Genomic DNA, 24932 nt, shown 5'->3' with positions numbered 1-24932 from the left:
CTGTGTTTAGCAGGAGGAACAGGGAGAAATGGGAGTATTCCATTTTCCTGGAACTGGAAGTCCATCTTTACATTAAAAACTATTTTTTCTTTTCTCTAACCAGAGCTTTTCTGATTCTTAAATGAGTGTATTGTGACATGATTCTGTGTCGTAAAATACTTTTCTCTCCTGACGTCTTCACTAAGGTTTATTTTTTTCTTATCTTCTCTTTTCTTCTTGCCCCCTTTTTTCCTAAAGTTCATTTCCTCCCATCTCAACTCTCCTTCCATCCTCACTTCTCCTTTTCTGAAATGGTGCAACTATTCAGAATCTATTATATTAAGACATAATTCAAAAGAACTTTATTTATCACTATATTTTCCAATGAGATCACCTCCATAGTTATTTTGGGTTTAAAATATAAAACTGAAAAATGATTTTTATAAGTCCAACACATAATTTATCTAAGCAACTGAAGTTTAGGCAAAAAACATCAAGAGTTTTCATCATTAGAAATAATTTTATTATTTATTTTAAAGCAGTTCAATGTAACTGGTAGCAAAATGGTACAGACAATAAACAGAATCAATTCCCATTGGGCTACAAGGACTATTATTGACTTTACATTTTATTTGCATGTGCAAGTATAATTATTTTAAAAAGGCAACAGTTCATTAAAAGTCTTGTATAAGCATGTTTTTATTCTTTAAATAACAGAAAGACTAATAAATTATCATTATTGTAGCAAGCTGGTATGAACTGTGTCAAATATTAAATTTGGACTAATGTTCATAGTCAAAAATAATTATTTTAAAATTTATGAAACAAAATTTTTAGTTATATAGGAAATATAATCATATCCTAGCTTAAAATCCTAGTCTCAACAACTGTCATAGTGCAAAAATACCAAACTTCAGATCTTGTGGGGAAATAAAAGATTTGTAAAATCTTACATTTATTCCTAAAAATAATGAAGTAAAAAAAGTCAACTTAAAGAAACATCGTACTTGACTCTTGATATGCAAATATAAAATAAGTTCATTAAATTTATTGTTTTTCTCTGTTACATATATGAGTTCCATTCTGCCTTCAGTTTTTAACAATTTATATGTGAATGTGTATGTCAAATATATTTCACATGTTTATAACATATACACATATATGCATACAATCTTTAAGTTTTAAGGCATGCTCCCAATTTTAGGTAACGTGTTATACATTCTACTTCTCTGATCAAAGTAGAGTAAATGCAGGGTCTCTGTTTTAGGGGTAATTCTTGGTGTTCTTGTTATTCTAAAATGTGAATAATGTAAAATACCAAAAAGAAAAAAAGACATTTCATAGTCTCCAAGCCAAATTATATAATGACTATAATCTTTGATTTCACGTTGCACTTTATACTTTTATTTCTGTAGAATTATTGAGAGAACATTAGAATATCTTTTCTTAAAAAAATGTATTATCCTTTAAGTTGATCTGCTTCATTATGAAAAGAAAAAATTTCCCTTTCTAGTTTTATATTCATTTTTTGTTGTTGTTGAATTAAAATCAATGTCAAATTCAAAAATTAAAAAATACAAAATTAGAATAGTATATAATTAAATTTACCAATGTTTCTTCTATAGGAACATTTTAACACACTTCCACTACCTGGTAAACTATGTACACATACTCTTGTGCTTTTTTGATCTATTTCTCTAGGGGGTAAATGCAGTACAGGTAAAAAATGGGTGTCATAAATGGTCAATTTATATTTAAATTTATGACTCAAATTCTGCATGATTTGCATTAATGTTAAAAGCCAAAACTACCTATTTTTGTTTTATGCTTTTCTCTCATATAGTTCATATATATGATTTCAAAGTTAAGCCAAAATTTTTAATACACCCTTCATCGAGTGTTATTGTTTCATTACCAAAGACATAAGAAGGACTTTTAATGTTTTGAAGTGTCTTCAGATTCCATAAAAGGTGTAAATTATCTTCTGTCAATTTTAAAAGAATTTTTCTAATGAAATTTACTATATAGATATATGAAAAATGGTAAAGCCCAAGAGCCTAAGGACAATCATTACTGTATATTTCAAGAAATCCAGTTAATGTTTCAATCCTTGAATTAAATTTAAGTCAACAAATGTGTATTAAGTATTTTCTCTATGCTAGGCATTCATTTAGGAGAATAATAGATATTTGCTTTATAGTATGCTTTTCTTGGCATAAAATGTTTGCTAGACATAAAATTACCAAAAAGTGCAGGAACCTAGTGTTTCTTTTTATTTAAGTTTTAGTTTCTTCAGTGTAAAACATGCTATGAACATCTCAAATTCTAAGATAAATATTTTTATATCATAAGGCAGAGAAAAAAAGTTAAAATGACTTAAAGATTTGTATTCTAAAGCAAACTATGATTCTTACACAAAAGTCAGCCACACAAGTTTGTTGGTTAATCTCTATGTAGAGAAGACTAGACAATTATGATGAACTCAGTTTTGTAAAACAGTAAGTTTAAAGAATATGATATGACACATTTAATTTTTAAGAGGAGCAGCAACATTCTGTGTCCATTGTGATGCACCAAATAGAGTTAGATTTTGTCAATTTCATAAAACCTTAATAATTTTTAAAATTGGTTTCATATAGTTTGGATTATTATAAAATAATTAAATGTTAGATTTAAAGTTTTGTATTTTAATATAGCTTTTCAAATCTATTCCATTGATGTCCTTCAACTATTAACAGGGAGAGTACCAGTAAGTAGTACATTAAATTTCAAAATGATCTATACTTCTAAGAGAAGAGATTATGTTTTTAAATATGAGAGAATTACAAGTATTTCCATCTAGTTTCTTTCGTGCCAGCAAAACTTCTGTGGTTCCAAGGAAGGTCCCTGTAGGAAAAAAGTTTCTCATTTTATTTTTTATCAAAGTTGAGTTTCCTCCCGAGAATCTTGACCAGTGACATTGCAGATGCTGTTTCTTCTACTAGGCTCACTGTTTGGAAGGTAGGCCAATGGATCTGGTCGAATTAAGTATCTAATAAAAGAAAACAAAATAAATAACTTTGCAATAGTAAATACAGGCAACATTGATTCACACTAACACTTTATATTTCTACTTTATTTGTTCAGTTTTCAGATAATCTAAACTGTCTATATACAACATTGGTGGCAGAACTCACTGTTTAAGTTGGCCTTTACAATTTGGCATGGTTAACATTATCATTTTCATACCTGAGAAGATTATGATGATGAATGCTGATGAATCAAGCACTATTATGTTTCTTCTTCTTCCTCTTTTTCCCTGTGCATGTTGGCTGTCAGGCACCATTATTTTTCAATTATAATCAATTTCAGCACCTTCATCTCATCACAGTTTTATGATTTAGTATGCTGTTGACTTATTATCCCTTACTTTGGCCATTTTTCTATGAAGGAGACCTACATTTTAGCCATTATTCTTCCATTACTTAACTGTTCTTTGTCTTATTTTTATGACTTAAAAAAATTAGGAGATTGATGTAAGGGGTTGCTGTAGTCTTTTCAATTTAAATATTTTATGAATCTATAAAATTAACAATTTAACAAATGTTTATAGTGAATATAATGCATAATGTTTAAATTAGCTGAAAAAATATTTATCTAAAATTCAGGTTATGGTATAGTAAGTGATAATATTAAAGTATGGAGAATCATTCTTAACTAATTCTACTAGTAAATACAAAAATGTTTATCTGCCAAACTCAAACATTTCATTAATGTGAGAATTTGTTTTAAGAGAGTTGTCTTCCTTCAGACTGTCAAATGATGTACAGGCATACCTTTTTTATTGCTTTTTACTTGATTGTACTTTGCCAATATTGCATTATTTATAAACGGAAGCTTTGTGGCAACCCCGCATCAAGCAAGTCCGTTGGAGACTTTTTTTCCAACAACATGTGCTCACTTAGGGTCTCTGTGTCAGATTTGGTAACTTGAACTTTTTCCATTGTAATTATATCTGTTATGGTGATCTGTGCTCAGTAATCTTTGATGTTCCTATTGTAATTGTTTTGGGATAACATTATTCGCACCCATATAAGAAGGCAATTTTAACCAATAAAATATGTGTGTTCTGGTCACTTCATCAACTGGCTGTTCCTTTGACTTTCTCTCCCTCTCCTCCACCATCTGTATTCCCCAAGACACAAGAATATTAAAGTTAGATCAGTTAATAACCCCAAAATGACTTGTAATTGTTCAAGTGAAAGGAAGACTCTTTTTTTTTTTTTTTTTTTGAGGCGGAGTCTCGCTCTGTCGCCCAGGCTGGAGTGCAGTGGCGCGATCTCGGCTCACTGCAAGCTCTGCCTCCCGGGTTCCCGCCATTCTCCTGCCTCAGCCTCCCAAGTAGCTGGGACTACAGGCGCCGCCACCACGCCCGGCTAATTTTTTTGTATTTTTAGTAGAGACGGGGTTTCATTGTGTTAGCCAGGATGGTCTCGATCTCCTGACCTCGTGATCCGCCCGTCTCGGCCTCCCAAAGTGCTGGGATTACAGGCTTGAGCCACCGCGCCCGGCCAGGAAGAGTCTTATGTCTCTCACTTTAAATCAAAAGCTAGAAATGATTATGCTTAGTGAGGAAGGCACATCAAAAGCTTACATAAGTTGGAAGTTAGGTCTTTTGTGCCAGTTAGCCAAGTTGTAAATGCAAAGGAAAAGTTCCTAAGGAAATTAAAAGTGCTACTTCAGTGAATACACAACTGATAAGAAAGGTAAACAGCCTTATTGCAGAGATGGCAAAAGTATGAGTGGTCTGGAAAAAAGATCAAACCTGCTACAACATTCCCTTAATCCAAAGCCAAATCCAGAGCGATGCTCTACTTCTTTTCAGTTCTCTGAAAGGTGAGGGAGGTGAAGAAGCTATAGAAGAGGTTAGCTACAGAAGAGGAAGCTAGCAGAGGTTAGCTCATGAAGCTTAAGGAAGTAAGTCTCCTCATAAACGTGCAAGGTGAAACAGACAGTGCCAATGGAGAGGTTACAGCAAGTTATCCAAAAAATCAAACTATTAATAAGATCGTTGATGAAGGTGGCTAAATTAAACAACAGATTTTCAATTTGGAAGACAGACTTCTATTGGAAAAAGGTGCCATCTAGTACTTTCATAGCTAGAGTGGTGAAGACAAAGCCTGGTTTCAAAGCTTCAGTGACAGGCTGACTCTTTTGGTAGGGGCTAATGCATCTGGTGACTTTCAGTTGAAGCCAGTGCTCATTTACCATTCTGGAAATCCTAGGGCACTTAAGAATTCTGCTAAATCTGCTCTGCCTGTGCTCTAGAAATGGAAAAGCAAAGCCTGACTGGCAGCACATCTGTTTAAAGCATAGTTGACTGAATATGTTAGGTCCATTGTTGAGACTTAACGCTTTTAAAAAAAAAACTGTTTTCAAAATATCACTGCCCCTTGATAAGGCACCTGGTCACCCAAGAGCTCTGATGGAGATGTACAATGAGATTAGCATTGTATCACTCTTGCTAACCCAACATCTATTCTGCAGTCCATGGATCAAAGAGTCATTTCAATGTTCATGATTCATGGGATGAGGTAGAAATATCAACATTAACAGAAGTTTGGAAGAAGTTGACTCTAACCCTTATTGATGACTTTGAGGGGTTCAAGACTTCAGTGGAGGAAGTAACTGCAGTTGTGGTAGAAATAGCAAGAGAACTAGAATTAGAAGCGGAGCCCAAAGATGTGATTCAATTTCTGCAATCTCTGACCAAAACTTGAATGAATGAGGAGTTGCTTCTTATTTATGATCAAATAAATTGGTTTCTTGAGATGAAATCTTCTGGTGAAGATGCTATGAACATTGTTGAAATGACTATAAAGAATTTATATTATTACATAAACTTAGTTGACAGATAGCAGCAGGGTTTGAAAGGATTGACTCCAGTTTTGAAAGAAGTTCCACTTTGGGTAAAATGTTATCAAAGGGTAGCACATGCTACAGATAAATCTTGCATGAAAGAAAGTCAATCAATGCAGCATACTACTTCATTGTCTGATTTTAAGAAATTGCCACACCATTCAAACCTTCAGCAACCACTACCCCAATCTGTCAGCAGCCATCAACATTGAGGCAAGACTCTTTACCAGCAAAAAAAGATTATGACTCCCTGAAGGCTCAGATGATTGCTAGCATTTTTTAGCAATAAGCTATTTTTAATTAAGTACATTTTTAGACATAATGCTTTGCTTTGCACACTTAGTAGACTAAAGTATAATGCAAATATAAATTTTGTATGCACTGGGACCAAAAAATTCAAGTGACTCGCTCGATTGCAATATTCACTCTATCGTGGTAGTCTGGAACAATCCTGCAGTATCTCTGAAATATGCCTGAGTATCTTCAGTGACTGCTTCTTGAGCACCTGTAGGAAACTGTGCTAACACCTTAGAATTTAAAAAAATCACAAAACTTACCCCTGTCCGGCAGAAGATAAAAGCATAATTTATGAAGTAGATATAATGGAAAGAAAAAAGAAATTCCAAATGTCATACAAAGTGAAAAAGAACAACAGAGAGAATTAGGAACTACTTTATTGAGGAGTTGGGTTGAACTTGCCTCTCCAAGCTTCAGAGAAGATTTAGGAGGAAGGAACAGGAGGTGACCCCAAACGTTGTCATTGGAGACTACAGAGGATGGATGTTTCTGATGTGCTTAGAAAGGATTTGACTTTAGAAAACTGGTAAATCATGGTAGGTAAATTCAGAAACAAAGGTAGGAAACAGGTAATGAAAGACCTTAAGTTTCAGAATAAGTAGTTTCAATTGTGTTCCAAAGGCCGTAGGAAGCCACTAAGGGTTTGAAAAGGAGAGAAAGAAAATAAATATATGCAACATAGCATTCTAAGAAAGCCAGGTTCCAAGTCCAAATGAAAGAAGTATTTCATACTTCTATAATATTTTTTAGAGGCAGTATATAAAATGAACAGGGAAACTAATTAAAAAGTGAGAACTCTAATAAAGATTGCACTGTTTTCTTAAAGACTGAAGGAAAAAGTTCATAAAATATACTCCTTAATGAAAATGAGAAAAGGCAATCAAAAACATTGAGTCTATTTTCTTTGACCAAAAAAAGTTGAGATTAGTGTTCCTGGACCTATTAACTGGATTTTGCCATCTATGCACACTGCTTTATAATTACTTTAAATATCAATAGCATTGTAGATTGATGAAGAAAACTAATAGTGCAAATTATACTTTTTAATACCATATCATCTAGTGATTTATTATTGTTTGTATCAAATTAATGTTGCTTCTTCATTTAAAATGAACTTCTGAAAGTGAATTTTTAGAAAAACATAAAAGAAACCAGTATAATCCATTATCCTCTACGTTCATTGATGTAGTAGCAAAAGTTCCTTTTCTTACTATTATCATTACAAAACCTGTGAGTCCAATAAAGCAAATTTCTTAAACTGTGTTTTTATATATTACTTGTCATGGTAGACATCTTTCAAATGATAATTTATCATTGCTCTGGTTCTGCTGAAATTTAATTATCTCAGTGCCACAAATACAGATTACTGCAATGGTGTAAGTAAAGCTTTTTTATTTTTTTTTAATAGCAGTCATGTTGATGTTTTAGCTTAAAACTAATAAAAAATAAGAGTATCTAAAAGGCAGAAAATTCTCTAAAATATGTCTACTTTACCTGTTCACATTGTGACATACATATTTTATTCATAAGTAAAAAGATTAAACATTATTTGAAATTATAAACATAAATATTTGACAAAAGGACATGTTCTTAGATTCAAAATGTTGACAGCATTTTCTTTGAACATTCTGTCAAAAATAATTAGGGAAATGATTGTATTAAGCTAAAGAAATATAATTTATTACAAAATACAAATAAGGTAAGCATAATTTTAAAAATTCTGTATAATTAACCCAATTATACTTATTGAAAAAGAGGTATAAGAAGGCTGGAATTAATATGGGTAGATTAGATATTTAATAAAATTATCTATACTATGGACTTAAAAGAAAAAAGACATGTATAAATGTGGATGCTAAGAAAAAAGGACAGCTTTATTTTATTATCATAATATACCATGTGAAGGGTCCACGATGAGCAATTAAAATCCAAATGCATCATAAATAAGAAGTTTTCCTCTAATTGAAGTCCTTTATAAATTCAATACCACCATCAGATACAATTTTTGACAGTGACTTAAGAATTCTACTAGCTTAAATTGTTATTCATCTGTTTCCCCAATGCTCCTGTATTCTAACCAGTATTATCAGATGGTAAAATAAAGCAATATTATACTACATAGTTCTATCTTAGGTGCAATTTAGGAATCTCTTCACACTTATTTGGGGTCAGATTTACTCTTGCTGTTGTATTTTCCTAATAAGTTTTTGAAATGCTTCCTGTTTCTGCCCTAAAACAAAACACTCCTCAGTAGTTCAACACTCATTCTTCTACTTTTTCTTCTGTATTTATATTTTTGGGAAAAACATTCCCTATTTGCCTTTTTCAGCTGGAAGATAAGAAATATTTTTGTTTTCTATAGAAAACGGGCTTATCTTCAAAGTTCCAATACTATGTATCTCAATGCTTTCTATACATTTCCTCTTTGTACTTTAAATAGTATATTTGAATGGATGGATGAAGAAAATTTGTGATATACAGGCAAAGTAGAATATCATTCATCCATAAAAAAGATGACATTCTGTCATTTGCAGCAACATAGTCAGAACTGGAAAATATTATGTTAAGTGAAATAAGCCACAGCAAAACAAATATTATATGTTTTCATTCAAACGTGTGAGCTGAAATAACTGATCTCATGGAGATAGTAGGTAGAATGTTACCAGAGGCTGGGAAGGGTGATGAGGAGGGGAAGATGGGGAGAGATTGGTTTATTAGTAACCAAAATACAGTTACACAGAAGAAATAAATTCCAGTGCTTCAAAGCACAGTAGGGCAACTATGCTTAACAAGACTTTATTGTATATTTCAAAATAGCTGGAAAAGAAGATTTGGGATATTCCTAACACAAAGAAATTATAAATTTTTGGGGTAATGGCTATCCCAATTACCCTGATTGATCATTACATATTTTATGCATGTATCAAAATATCACATGTGCCCCATAAAATGCACTAGTATGTATCAATAAAAATTAATTAATTAGAAAGTCAATATTTATTAAAAATACACATATACTTGGACCCACATATCATCTCTCTTTTTTTTACTACCCAACAACCCCTCTTTTCAGCCTGGAAAATTGTCTTCCCATTCTGACTTGTTTTGATGAAACAACATTTTTATTTTTATTTTTGTAATCACACAGTTTTGAAACCCTAAAGCTATGTTAGATTTCTTTTTCAATTCCCAAATCAATCATCAAGTCTCATTTTCTGCCTTCATAAATCTATTTAGATAGGGGCTTGCCTTTGCAATGCTTTATCTTGATGCTATGACAGATGGTTGGTTTTCTCACACCTGCTTTTTAATTGTTTACCCTGCATTCATGTTCACCCCAACCCTAACCCATCCTATCAATCAATTCTATTGTTTTCTGCAGAACTCCTTTAAAAAAATCATACCCTTTCCACTCCAGTCAAAATCTTTCACAAAACTGACAACATATCAAAGAGTCTTCTAAATTTTTGCACATTATTACATTTAGTTCTAAACCTCTTGCATGGATCCATATTATACTCAGCATCACAAAATGTTCTCAGTTCTGCTAGTCTCTGACCTTATCACTTGCTTTCTGGATTACAGGAGCAAACACATCCTGTGGATCTAATATCCAACAAAACATGTGGATCTTTGGCACTCGTTTTATGTCAGCAATACAATCTATAGTTAGCTACCTTGGCTAAACATCACTTGATCTACCCCAGGACAGGTCGTGTATCTCAAGGGAATCTTGTAAGGAATTTCTTTCCTAGGCTTATACCAACAGTTGTCAAAGTGCCTTTTCTAAAGTCTTGCTACATGCTTGCTCATATATGTCTAAGTACTGTCCATCATCTATAAGACCAAATTTAAATCCATTTTGTCATCTAAGACCTTTCCAGAGGCAAATATAATTTATTTTTCCAGTATTGCATTTACCTTTCAACGGAAATGCTAACTACACAAAACTTCTACTCCAGTCAAATTGCCACTGAAACATTTTATGCAATTCCTGTATAGTGCATTTTCCAAGCCATTCTTCCTGTTCTGGACTGTCCTCTCTTCTCCACCATCACAAATTCTATCTATCCTTCAGAGTCTAGTTTTACATTCTTTATAATTGCTCAACCACTCAATAAAGTCTCCCTCTATTAATTCAGAAAAGCACTGTCTATCTCATTTAACTTATTTAGTTTGTTAGCGACAAAGTCATATTATGTATTGCTATTAAATTTTTCATGTGTAAATTGTAGCTTTGTTAATTAGAGTGTAAGGACTTTGAAGTCGCAGAAAATGCCTTAGTCTTTCTATCTCACATATTTAGGTGAGTGCTACAACTGTATATGTTCAATAATTATTTTTTGAGAAATAAAATTAGTACCATAGACCTATAAGTGCTTGACCAATCGTAATTTGGCTTTTGGGAACTTGAAAGTATTTAGAACTAGACAGTGTGGGATATTTCAGGTTTTCTGTTGAGTTGCTCTTTTATTCTTCCAGGTTTTCCCTCATTTTTCCAAATATTTTTTAGCTCACAGAATACAGAATTCATGCTATTTCTTTATTTTATACTCCTTTTAAACAATCATAATTTTTATATTACATGAAACACATCAAATGCATTTGTTTGTTTACAAAATTAGGTATAGACTATTTAAGCACTTATAAGAAAAATAAGAGGCTATTATGGCCTAAATGAAAGTACAAAAATAAATAGTAGTTTTCTAAAAATATATGTGTTATATGAGATATGAGATCAACTTACACAACATCATTCAGTTCTATTCTGGTATCTGGAGATGGGTTAATCAGGATGTAGGAGAGGGTACTTTGATGATCATTCATTTCATCTAGAAGATAAATAAGTGACAAGTTTGTTACACTACTTATAGAAAATTACAGGAATTACTATCAAACAGCTTATATTCAAACCATATAGCTGTCAACAAGAACTTATTTAGTTTTGTCCACAGCATGATTGTGCATATAAGTTTGGCTGTTTTCAAATTACTGTCATTGAAAATATCTGATGGGTACTTATTTTTTGTTCCAATAGATGATAAAATAAAGTATCTAATTCTGTTCAGAATAACCACAGTTATAATCTACCTTTTATTACACTGAAAAAGTATTTTTCTTTAATAAATGACTGGATAAGACATTTACTTGATTTATTATGCTTTATCAATTATAAAAAATAATTATGGCTATAGATAACAATCCTAGAAAAGAATATCCACACAGGAAATTCTTGGGAAAAATAATATAATTACATTATGTTTAGAAAACATGATAGAAATGTGTCAAAAAAGCTTGAAGACCCTAAATATGTGTTTGGCTTTGCTACATGACACGTCTCATGTAACTCATCTTAATGCTTTTGGAGAATGCAAATAATTCTGTGGAACAGAATTTAACCATGAATTTTAAGGGAAGTGTACTCCTGAATCATTTGTTTTTCCTAAAGCTATATATATAGCTTTATATGAATATATATACACATATATAAAGCTATATATATATATATAAATTCTTTGTTTTTCCTAAAGCTATATATATATCCTGTATTTTTATTGCTAAATCTGGTGGTCACATCTAGTGTTAGATGGCTAGGTTAACTGTCTGGAGATTAAAATTCCAATGAATATATATATATATATAGCTTTAGGAAAAACAAAATGGCAAAGAGATTTGGGGTCTCAATTTTTTAGATTTCAAGATTATCGTAAGATGTAAATACAAAGTTATGTGGATGTATACTTCAATAAATGTAATTCCTCCCATGGGCAAAATTTTCAATCTATGAGAATTCTCTCAAAAATCCTGTTCTTGAGCTATAGTATTCCAGCCACTAAAGCTGCAGACAAGAATGGCTCCTGAAGAAAGAACTAATTTTTTCAGGTTGACCCAAAGTCTAAGAATAAGTTTCATACCAATCTAAGAATCAATTTCATACCAATACCAACAGTATTTAGTGCATACTCAAATAACTGCATTAAACTAAAATCAAGATATTTTAAGGCCAACATAGGTGACCCTGATGAACAATTTGTTGCACTGGAATATAAATTACTTTCATAAAATAATGTTGACTACTGTGTCCCTCTAATGAGAAACTTGTCACTTTAATATGAAAGACACTATTTTCAGCTATGGTATTTGAAGTTGATATGGAGATGTGCACTATTTTTAAAGTGTAAAAACAAAAATCCTTATCTTATGAGGCAGATAAATCATAAAATAATTAAACCCACTACGAGTTTGCCAGTAAAATTATTACGACCAATAGCTCACCAAATTCATAATCAAATAAATTAGCATTTTCAGTTCCACATCTATGGTATACATACAAGGAATTGTATCATGCCATAGTGTTAGGGTTGCCAGGAAAAATAGAGAATGCCCATGAAATCTGAATTTTAGAAAAACAACTACCATTTTTGTTGCTGTTGTTGGGATCTCACTCTGTCACCCAGGCTGCAGTACAGTGGCTTGATCATACAACTAATTTTTTTTAGAATAAATGTATGCCAAATATTGCATGTGATATACTTATATTAAAATATTTTTGTTGCTTATCAGAAATTTAAGTTCCATTGGGAATCCTGTATTTTTATTGCTAAATCTGGTGGTCACATCTAGTGTTAGATGGCTAGGTTAACTGTCTGAAGATTAAAATTCCAATGAATATATATTGAAGCTTACTACAAATAAGGTATAATTCCAACTCAAAACATATTTTACTGGCATGAGATTACTTGGATTATTTCTCCATGTGAAAAGAAATTTTGATTCATATGTGCTCTTTGAGAAATGCCCTCTTGTTTGAATTTCTACAACTGTTGTGTAAAGGTACAGATTGATAGTGCATTGTGGAGACTAAACTGTAATATTCTAAAAGAGGTGGACTAGAAAATCTCCATCTTATTTGACTATATATAACTCCGTTTCTTTTATAAACAATGACATTATTGAACTGTGATACAAGAAAAACAATTTAACAGATAACTTATCAGTATCAACACCTAACCTTTATCCTTGATTATTAACAGGATATTATACTAATTTTTGGTTCTAGAATCAAGCCAAATTCTATTGGTGACCTGGTTTATCTGTTAAAAATGTAAAAATTGTGTAGATAATTGAGAAATTTCCAGCAGGAGATATTATTTTTGTGCCAATATTATTTTTTCTGCTTAAGTAGCCTGTATTATTTTTCCTACTGAAGATTTTTATTTTCCCACAAACCACAGAAACTGGAGCAAGCATTTTGCTAATGTTTTCAATTCAATTATTATATATGGCTTATTGTGACATAGAAAACATCACAATCAGAAATAATCACCCCTGGCTTCTTTCCTCACCCCTCACCGACTTTTCCTCAGGGAGAAGGAATGACTTATATTTTAAAATTAGGTTAAAATAATTTACTGACTTCAAAGCTATTCTCTTTTTCTTTCATGTGTGCCTTGCTATAGGGTACATTTTGTCTGCTTGTTCTCTTCCATGCTGCTTTGTGGAGAAGGCCTGCAGTTGCCCCTCTTTTTTGTGACTTTGTGTTTAAGAAGCATTATATAATGCTAATATAAATGACGAGTTAATGGGTGCAGCAAACCAACACAGCACATGTATACATATGTAACAAACCTGCGTGTTGTACACATGTACCCTAGAACTTAAAGTATAATAATAAGAATAATAAAGAATTAAGGAGTGAGATTTTCTAAAAGCGTATTGCAGTCACACATCAAAACCGCACTCAACAATAGTTTTTATTAGCCATAATCCTGGAATATTTTGTCTCCATCACTCTTTCTCTATGGTTATTTTCTAGACATTCTTTCATTCTGGAGGTGAAAATGTGGTAGATTTGTGGGATCTTCAGGATCATATCATGATAATTATCAATGACTATGGCAAAGATACAAATTAATTAAAATATGGCTCTGCAACAAGAATACCATATTTACTGAATAAAATAAATTTTGTTTGGTAAATTAGCTTTACGAACAACATAATCTATTTCTTACCAAATACAAGTATCTATGAAGGGAATTTGCAGCGAATATATTTACTGTGTTCCTGATAACCAAAATATGATATTGGCAAAATTAAAAAAAATTATATAGTTTAAATTATTTTCATTAAAATTACTTTTTCATCAGTGACATAATTCTTTTAATAAAACTACTCATAAAAACTGAAAATAGTATTTTTGAATATTGTAAACTTTAAAATAAATTATATGGAGAAAAAGTTAAAGATTGCTACTAGTATTTACAAAGAAACTTATTTTGCTATATTAACTAGCATATAAAATTATTAAATAAAAATCTTCAAATGGCAAATATTTTGCTTAGAGTAGTTTGTATAAATAGATCACATTAGAAAAGAGACAGAATCATATTCCTATGATTCTTACAAAATAGTTGATTAATGAGTCCTATTCCATACACATTAATTTAATATTTTTGTTTTGTTTTAAATTTTCATGTTGAAGTATTTTAAGAGGATTTTTGAAAGAGGATGAGAAATTTAAATATCATTTATATTTGTATAGGTTACCATTAAATAATACTTCTGTTATAGACTGAATTGTGTGTTCCTCCACAAACTCCAGTATTGAAAAGCTAACCACCAAGATTACTGTATTTGGAGATAGACCCTCAAAAACTAATTAAGTTTAAATGGGGTCAACAGAGTTGTTCCCTAATCCAATAGACTGGTGTCCTCATAAGAAGAGGAAGAGATACCAGGCATAAATACACACAGAGACAAGACTGTATGAGGACACAGAAAGAAGGCAGCCATCTGTCAGCCAACATGAGAGGACTCAGAAGAAATCAAATTTTGGGCACCTTGATGTTGGACTTCCATCTTCCAGAATTGTAAGAAAATAAACTTCCAGTGTTTAAACCATTCACTCTGTGATATTTTGTTATGGCAGCCCTAGTACACGAATATAACTTCTGAAAACACACATCCATTGTATCATGTATAGTCAGAGGAACATTCTATATAATATAACCATATCACTTAGAGGCCCAGTTAAGAACAAAGGCTCTGAAACCAGACTACATGCATTGAAATTCTGGGTCTGCCAATTGCTCACTCTGAGATCTTAGGCAAATTATTTAATTTCTCTTAATCTCTGAGATTAGCATCCTGGCATGAAAAATTAGGATAGCAACAGTGCAATTTCACAGGTTGTTGTTAGAATTAAATTCTAAAAAATAAATAAGAAATATAATTTAAAATTAATATGTTTACATTGATTTATAGTTCTTGTACTTAGTGCCTTATTGATATTAAGTGCAACATAAAGATTATTATTATTGTAGCAGGCAAAATCAAGCAGTAAATTACAAAAAAAATTATATATGTATTGCTATATGAAGGTGTTGGCATGCATAAATAGAGAAAGAGTGTTTTGAACAAATAGAAGGGCAAATGGCAAAACAAGAGATGGCTTGGTTTAATTTGTAGAAAGTAGGCACCAGGGAATGGACTAAAGTGAGAGAGGAGAAGATTAATTTGAGATGATGTTGAACAGGCAAGCTAGGACCAGATTCTAGAAGGGCTTTTCCCTTGGTCAGCAGTTTGAATTTTATTCTAAGTGTAATGAAAAAAAGTTTGAAAACTTGTAAGGGTCAAGGGGAAGATTGGTGGTATGAAACAATTTTATATTAAATATATCACTTTGATTGCTTTGTGGGAAATTAACTGTGTGGTTTAAACTCAGGACTATTAGGTGGTCATTGTGAAACAGAAACCCATGTGAGAAATATTGGTAGCATGAGAACAACAGAAATTGAATAAATTAGTAAAAAGGGAGGGGAAGAGAGTTAGAAATGATGTGGGAGACAGAAAGAGGAAAGAGAGAGACAGAGAGAGAGAGGAAGGAAGACAGAGAAAGAGACTGAGAGAAGGAGAGAGAGAATGTTAAGCTGGAGATACCACAGTATGTTTGAATGCCAACGGGAGAAAACAAGTAAAATAAATTGGTGCTATATGAGAAAGACAGTGTGTTTTCCTTTAGTCAGTACAACAAACACCTTATTAGGGAAGATAATCTCGGTTGTACAGTACTTACTTCTTCTACATAGTTGGTAATAGCATAACCTAGTGATGATTTCATTTTCCTTCACCTGAACTTATATACACATTACGTGTTATCCACCTATAAAACTGGCTAGTTTTACAGTGCTGACTCAATTTGCTCATGTATTCCAGTTTAGTGCCAAATTATGTTTATGAGTACAACTATTTTGTCTATTTTTAGTGAACTGACCAGTATATTTGGGGGATGTGAAAGGTGCTTAAAGATAAGAATAAAAGAAGAATAATTCCATTTAACTGACTTCTATTTAAAGTTACTTTTATTACCATTCAAAGATTTTTAATCATTTCATGATAGGCAAGATAAAATTATTAATAATGTTTGGACTGTCTTAATTTATCTTCATATCAATATTCAGTGTATTCAAGATTATATGAAACTATGAGCAAAACGAGTAAATAGATTTTCAGAACAAGCTACATTTCAACTTGCCATGAGCCACTCCATCACTTACTAGCTTCCGGCAAATAATACTAGTTACTTGATACCTAATTTTACTTTCAAAATAGAGTATTCAATATTTATTAAAAACCTATGTCGGGGGGGTGGAGCAAGATGGTCGAATAGGAACAGCTCCAGTCTCCAGCTCCCAGCACAAGGGACACAGAAGACAGGTGATTTCTGCATTTTCAACTGAGGTACTGGGTTCATCTCACTAGGGAGTGCCAGACAATCGGTGCTGGTCAGCTGCTGCAGCCCGACCAGCGAGAGCTGAAGCAGGGCGAGGCATCGCCTCACCTGGGAAGCACAAAAGGGAAGGGAATCCCTTTTCCTAGCCAGGGGAACTGAGACACACAACACCTGGAAAATTGGGTAACTCCCACCCCAACACTGAGCTTTACCAAGGATCTTAGCAAACGAGCACACCAGGAGATTATATCCCACACCTGGCCGGGAGGGTCCCATGCCCACGGAGCCTCCCTCATTGCTAGCACAGCAGTCTGTGATCTAACAGCAAGGCAGCAGCCAGGGCTGGGAGGCCCACCACTGCTGAGGCTTGCAGGTAAACAAAGAACTCTGGGAAGCTTGAACTGGGTGGGAGCCTACAGCAGCCTGGGCGGAGCTCTGCCTCTCTGTGACTCCACCTGGGGACAGGGCACAGCCAAAACAGCAAATAAATGAATAACAACAACAAATAAAAGCAGTAGAAACCTCTGCAGACATAAACAACTCTGTCTTTACAGCCAGTTATGGTGACCTCCCCCAACACAGAGGTTAGATTCTGAGAATTTTACGGTCGTCACCGGGCATCCTCACCCTGAGTAGCCTAACTGGGAGACATCCCCACTATTAGTATAGACCGACACCCCACACTTTAAGCATGGTGGAGTACACCCTGAGAGAAAGCTTTCCAAAGCAAGAATCAGACAGGTACACTGCCTTGCTCCAGCAATATTCTGTTCTCTCGCAATCTCTATGCTAACACCAAAACAAGGCTTTCCCTGAGTGGACTCCTCAAGCGTTCCAACAGACCTTACAGCTGAGGCTGTCCTGGACTGTTAGGAAGGAACCAACAAACAGAAGCATACCATGCCCCAAAACCCCATTAGTACGTCAACCATCAACAGCATCGAAAAGGCAGATAAAACCACAAAGATGGGGAAAGGTGGGCAGAAAAGCTGTTCCAGCTAAGAGCCGCATCTCCCCGGCAAAGGAGCCGCAGCTCATCGCCAGCAACGGATCAAAGCTGGAAAGAGAATGACTTTGACGAGATGTGAGAGAAGAGGCTGGCTTCAGTCCATCAAACCCCTGAGCCAGCGGAGGAATTACGAATCTGTGCACAAAGAAACTAAAAATCTTGAAAAAGAGTGGAAGATTGATAACTAGAATAACAATGGAAAAGCTTATAAATGAACTGACAGAGATGAAAACCATGAAGGCAAAGAAATACGCGACAAATGCAATGCAAGCTTCAATAACCCACTGGACCTAAATTGAAGGAAGAGCATCATGGATTGAGGATCAAATGAACAAAAATGAAGCAGAAGAGAAACCAAAAGAAAAAGAAGAAGAAAAAGAAAATGAACAAAGCCTGCAAGAAGTATGGGACTATAAAAGACCAAATCTACATCTAATCGGGTGCCTTGGAAAGTGAGGGAAAATGGAACCGTTGGAAAACACTCTTCGGATATCATCCAGGAGAACTTCCCCAACCTTAGTAGGGCAGCTAACATTCAAATTCAGGAAATACATGCAGGAACACCACAAAGATACTCCTCGAGAAGAGCAACTCCAAGACACATAATTGCTGTGATTCACAGTAGCTGAAATGAAGGGAAGAAATCTGTGTGTTTAGAGAGAAAGGTCGCATACCTACAAAGGAAGCCTAACAGACACAGGATCTCGGCAAAACCATGTCGAAGAGAGTCGGGGCCAATATTCTAATTGTTTCCAAAGAATTCTCAACCAGTCTCTATATCCAGCCAAACTAAGTTTCATAAGTGAAGGAGAAACAAACTTTTTACAGATAAGCAAATGCTTAGAGATTTTGTCACCACTCAGGCCTGCCTTTACAAGAGACCCTGGAAGGAAGCACTCAACATGGAAAGTGAACAACCGTACCAGCCATTGCCAAACATAAAATGTAAAGACCATCAAGGCTAGGAAGAAACTGCAACAACTTTAATGATAAAATAACCAGTTAATATCATAATGGCAGGACTTTTTCCTCACACATACCAGCCATTAGTCCCCAAAATGCAAATGGACTAAATGTCCAAATTAAGAAATACTGCAACCTGGAGAAAGAGTCGGTTCATCAGTTTGTTGTATTCAGAGGTTCCACCTACATGCAGAGACATACATAGGCTCAAAAATAAAGGGATGGAGGAAGATCTACCAAGCAAAATGGAGAAATAAAAAAGTGGAGGTTGCAAATACTGAAGCCCTAAAAACAGACTTCAAAACCTGTCAAAGATCAAAAGAGACAAAGAAGACCATTACATAATGGTAGCGTAATCTCAACAGGGAAGAGCTAATTATCCTAAATGACATATGCACCTCAATACAGGAGCACCCAGGGATCTCATAAAGCAACCCTGAGACTCTTACAAAGAGACCTTTAGACTCACACACAATAATGGAGACTTCACACCCCACCATCAACATTAGACAGATCAATCCAGACAGAAAAGCTACAAGATATCCAGGATCAAATCTTCAATGCATGCCAGACCTACTAGACATCTGCCAGAATTCTCCACCCTAAATCAACAGAATATACATACCACATCACACTTGTTCCAAATTGACCAATGCAATTGGAAGCAAACACTCCCTCAGCAAATATACAAGAACAGAAATTATAACAAACTGTCTCTCAGACCACAGTGCAACTGGGCTAGAACTCAGGATGAAGAAACCCAATCAAAACCACTCAACCATGTCCTGATTAACCTGAAATTACTACAAAATGAAGGCAGAAATAAAGATGTTCTTGAAACCAATGAGAACAAAGATACAACATACCAGAATCTCTGGGACACATTTGAAGCAGTGTATAGAGGAAATTTATAGCACTAAATGCCCACAAGAGAAAGCTGGAAAAGATCTAAAATTGACACTCTAACATCACAAATTAAAGAACTAGGAGAAGCAAGAGCAAACACATGCTAGCAGGAAGGCAAGAAATAACTAAGATCAGAGCAGAACTGAAGGAGATGTGGACAAAAAATCCCTCCAAAAAGGACTAATGAATCCAGGAGTTGGTTTTTGTAAAGATCAACAAAATTGACAGACCACTAGCAAGCATTTGCTAATAAAGAAGAAAAGAGAGAAGAATCAAATGGACACAATAAAAACTGATAAAGGGATATCACCACCAACCAAAATACAAACTACATCAGAGAATACTACAAACACCTCTATGCAAATAAACTAGGAAAAATCTAGAAGAAATGGATAATTTCCTGACACTCCTTACACTCCTGACTCAACCAGAAGAAGCTGAATCCCTGAATAGACCAATAGCAGGCTCCTTGAAATTGAGGCAATAATTAATAGCCTACCAACCAAAAGTACAGGACCAGATGGATTCACATTGAATTTACCAGAGGTACAAGGAGGAGCTTTGATGTTACCATTCCTTCTGAAACTACTCCAATCAATAGAAAAAGAGGGAATCCTCCCTAATTCATTTTATGAGGCCAACATCATCCTGGATAACAACAAAAGCCTGGCAGAAACACAAAAAAGATAATTTAGGACCAATATCCCTGAGGAACATCGATGCAAAATCCTCAATAAAATACTGGCAAACCAGATCCAGCAGCACATCAAAAGCTTATCCACCAGACCAAGTAGGCTTCATGCCTGGGGATGCAAGGCTCATTCAACATACTTAAATGTAATCCAGCATATAAACAAAGAACCAAAGACAAAACCACATAATTATCTCAATAGATGCAGAAAAGTTTTGACAAAATTGCACAAAGCTCCTTCATGCTAAAACGCTAATAAATTTGTATTGATAGAATGTATTCTGGGCACAGAGTTTACGTGAGGATAAATCCACAGCCATTACTGAGCACTGAATTTGGCAACTAGCATTCCTCGCGAACCGCGATATTCTCCCCGCCCACCCATCCGCCAGCAGCCGAACTGGCGTCCAGCGGCGCAGCCCGCACCGGTTGTGGTCACCATCCTGCTTCGGATATACCACGGCGGCCCAGCGTTCATCATCTCAGCCCACGCCGAAGATTCCAACAGCAAACTCCAGTCCCGGAGTTACCCAATGCGTCCACGTTATCCGATACCGGCAATGACGAACAAATCGGCGGTCTAATTCGTCTTTCCAGCAATGGCACACCGAACCCAACCGCAGCGATGTCGACCCCGGCGATAAAACAAACAAACAGCCAACATGCCTCCTGATAGTGCCAACCATGACGTCAGAAACACGCCCTGCAGTCCATTATTCAACCCCATCAGCCACTGAAGCTCTTCATGAATTGGGAAAACTGCTTAAAGCCCATAACTAAAAAGAGTGGTCATTACTACTGCTGAAGGTCCTAAGTCAAAGAATGTTGGAGGCATCACGCCATTCTTATTCCCAAACTATACCTTTCCGCTGTTGGCTACAGTAACTAAAACAGTAATGGTACCAAACAGATATAGACTAATGGAACAGAACAGAGTCCTTCAGAAAATAATAATACCACACATCTACAGCCATCTGATCTTTGACAAACCTGAGAAATGCGCAGTTTTGTGTTGATTCCCTATTTAATAAATGGTGCTTGGAAATTGGCTAGCCATAAGTAGAAAGCTGAAACTGATCCTTCCTTTACCCCTTATATGAAAATTAATTCAAGATGGATTTCTTCTGAGATTCAAACGTTAGACCTAATAACATAAAAACCCTCTAGAAGAAAACCTAGGTAATACCTTATCATCTGAGGGACATAGGTATGGGCAAGGACTTTACAAATTAAAACAACAAAAAAGCAACGCATAACACAAGCTAAAATTGACAAATGGGATCTTAGTTTTCCAACTCAAAGAGCTCTGCACAGCAAAAGAAACTACCATCAGAGTGAATAAAACCCTGAACAGAAATTCTTTGCACCTACCACCACAAGGCTAATATCCAGAACCTACAAAGAACTCCAAACAAATTTACAAGAAAAGCAAACAACCCCATCAAAAAAGGGGGGCAAAGTGACATGAAATAGATACTTCTAAAAGTGACATCTACATAGCCAACAGATGAAACGAAAAAAATGCTCATCATCACTGGCCATCAGAGAAATGCAAATCAAAACCACAACAGATCATCTCACACCAGTTAGAATGGCTTAATCATTAAAAGTCAGGAAACAACAGGTGCTGGAGAGGATGGAGAAATAGCCAGGGAACATCTTTTACACTGTTGGTGGGATTGTAAACTAATCCAACCATTATGAAAACAGTATGCATGGATTCCTCAAGGATCTAGAACCAGTGCCTATGACCCCACATTCCATTGCTTCTGGGTATATACCCAAAGGATTACAAATCATGCTTATAAAGCATGCTACTCATACTTATTGTGGTACCATTCAAATAGCAAAGACGGAATCAACCTTAAATGTCCATCATGACACAGACTGTATTAAAGAAACAAAAGCACATATATACCGCATGGAATACTATGCAGCCATAAAAGGGATGAGTTTGTGTCCTTTGTAGGGACATGGATACAGCTGGAAACCATCATTCTCAGCAAACTATTGCAAGAACAGAAACCAAACACCGCGATGTTCTCACACATAGGTGGAAACTGAACAATGAGGATCACTTGGCCTCGAAGGTGAACATCACACCGGGCCTATCATGGGGAGGGGGGGAGGGAGGGGAGGAGATTGCATTGGGAGTTATACCTGATGTAAATGACGAGTTGATGGGTGCTGACGAGTTGATGGGTGCAGCACACCAACATGGCACAAGTATACATATGTAACAAACCTGCATGTTATGCTCATGTATCCTAGAAGTTGAAGTATAATAAACAAAACAAAACAAAACAAAAAAAACCTATGTCAGTACCCTACCTGTGTTTAAAAGAAAACATAGATTTTCTTTTAAAACCCAATGTTACGTTTTATAAATATTGAAAGACCAAAACCACCTTGCTATATTTTTTAACATGATAAAGAATTCAAAAGAAAGCAAACATGAACAATTAGTCTAAACATATATGATTTCTTCAATAGTGTAAAGTCCTGTTTTTTTTTTTTTTTTGTCAGGATGTTTCTGCATTGTCTCACATCCCTTGCCCCATCATAATCTTCAATGCTACTGGGAGCCCTGGTAAATGGAAGCTCTCAATAAGTGCTAGTTTCTTTCAAAATACTATGATGAAAGCTATTTTATATTAAATAATATGGAACAAAACTATACAGATTGTTTTCATAGTAAGGAACATAGTGTACATTTAGGTTTAAATAGAATATTCATTGCATGTCAAATAAAAGGTTTTACATGTGTTCAGGTGAAGTACTTCAAAATGTAGTGATGAATCTAATTGATAATCTGAAAATGTAAAATCAAGACATTACAGAAAGCCAAAAAAATTTTGGAAACACAAATAGCATATTTATTAGGTAATTTTATTTTAATAATTGGCCCCACTGATTTAAAGGTACTACTACTGGCGTAATAGCTGAGGATTGAATAAAACTATACTAAACATATTACTTAAATAATTTAAAAATAAGTACACACCAAGTTTTCCAGTTTTGCATCTATACTGCAGTACTTTCATTTGACTTACAGAACATTTTTACGATTAGTTAATAATTGTAATTTATCACATGGTGTTCATTAGTTTCTTCTTCAATTAAGTCATTCATAATGATAACAGCATGATTATATGAATCACAGATAATTCTAATTCTGAGGACACACCAATGAACAAGACAGGCAAAGTTTTTGCCTTCACACATTCTTTTAGCAATTTTCTTAAAATGGTTTCTTACTGTATAATACATATCTTCAGGATAAGTGTCAGGAATCTTTAGTGATAGGTTTACTGTAAGGTACTGTAAGCTTCCTATAGAACTTTAAACATGGCCGGGCGCGGTGGCTCAAGCCTGTAATCCCAGCACTTTGGGAGGCCGAGACGGGTGGATCACGAGGTCAGGAGATCGAGACCATCCTGGCTAACACAGTGTAACCCCGTCTCTACTAAAAATACAAAAACTTAGCCGGGCGAGGTGGCAGGCGCCTGTAGTCCCAGCTACTGGGGAGGCTGAGGCAGGAGAATGGCATGAACCCGGGAGGCGGAGCTTGCAGTGAGCTGAGATCCGGCCACTGCACTCCAGCCTGGGTGACAGAGCGAGACTCCGTCTCAAAAAAAAAAAAAGAACTTTAAACATATCATTGAAGTTATTTTAGGATCACCATCATTGTTTTGATTATCACATAGGTGTGTTAGGTAAAAATGAAATGAGAAATTAACTAATCCCAAGTGCACATTGAGTTTTGACAATAGCATAGTGTGGCAACGACTACCATAATTATGTTGTCAAATATTTTCATAATGCCAGAACGATCTCTCATGCCCCTTTTATAGTCAATTTTCTCCTCTCAACTTCTAGCAATCACTGATTTCAAGAAGCAATCAGTTTTCTAGGAGTAATAAAAATGTGTTTCTATTTTTCTCTTAGCTATATTTTTGTGTTGAATCCATGTTATTGCATGGATCTACTTTGACGCTAATATAGCCACTCTAGCTTTCTTTTTTTATTGCATAAAAAACCTGTTTTAAGAAGTGCTTTTCCACAGAGGAGTTGAGGCAAGAGGACCAAACAGAAGCTTCCACTGATCATAATTTCTGAAAGAACACCAAATTGAACAACTATCCATGCATAAAAAGCACCTTCATAAAAACCTCAGATCAGGTGAGCAATTACAGCATCTGTTTTTAACTTTATGTCACTGAAAGGGGCACTAAGGAGTGTAGGAGAGACCCTCTTGAATTTCCAACACCAACCCTCCCCTATTTTTGGCAGTGGCTGCATGGTGCAGGGAGTCTGTGCACTCGGGGAATGGAGAACACAGTGACTGTGAGACTGCATTGGAACTCAGTACTGCCCTGAAACAGTGGTAAGCAACACTGAGCAAAACTCAGCCAACGCCCACAGAAGGAACACTTAGACAAGTTCTAACCAGAGAA

At 34.9% G+C, this 24932-nt stretch overlaps 1 protein-coding gene across 5 annotated transcripts in view; it reads right to left on the bottom strand.

Annotated features, from left to right (window-relative positions):
- Nucleotides 1-479: 479 nt before the first annotated feature.
- KCNT2 (potassium sodium-activated channel subfamily T member 2) overlaps nt 480-24932 on the bottom strand; it is a 411763-nt gene continuing 387310 nt past the window's right edge. For all 5 annotated transcript variants that reach the window (XM_009191034.4, XM_009191039.4, XM_009191043.4 and 2 more), the window contains 2 exons: nt 10922-11006; nt 480-3010 (listed from right to left, as the gene is read on the bottom strand). In XM_009191034.4, coding sequence (XP_009189298.2) covers nt 2899-3010; nt 10922-11006 — 197 coding nt within the window. In that variant the 3' untranslated portion in view covers nt 480-2898. The remainder of the gene's footprint in view (nt 3011-10921; nt 11007-24932) is intronic.

The sequence above is a fragment of the Papio anubis genome, chromosome 1, assembly GCF_008728515.1.
Source record: "Papio anubis isolate 15944 chromosome 1, Panubis1.0, whole genome shotgun sequence".
NCBI lineage: Eukaryota > Metazoa > Chordata > Mammalia > Primates > Cercopithecidae > Papio > Papio anubis.
The sequence above is the reverse complement of the archived record's forward strand: the minus strand, read 5'-3'. Positions and strand labels throughout refer to the sequence as shown.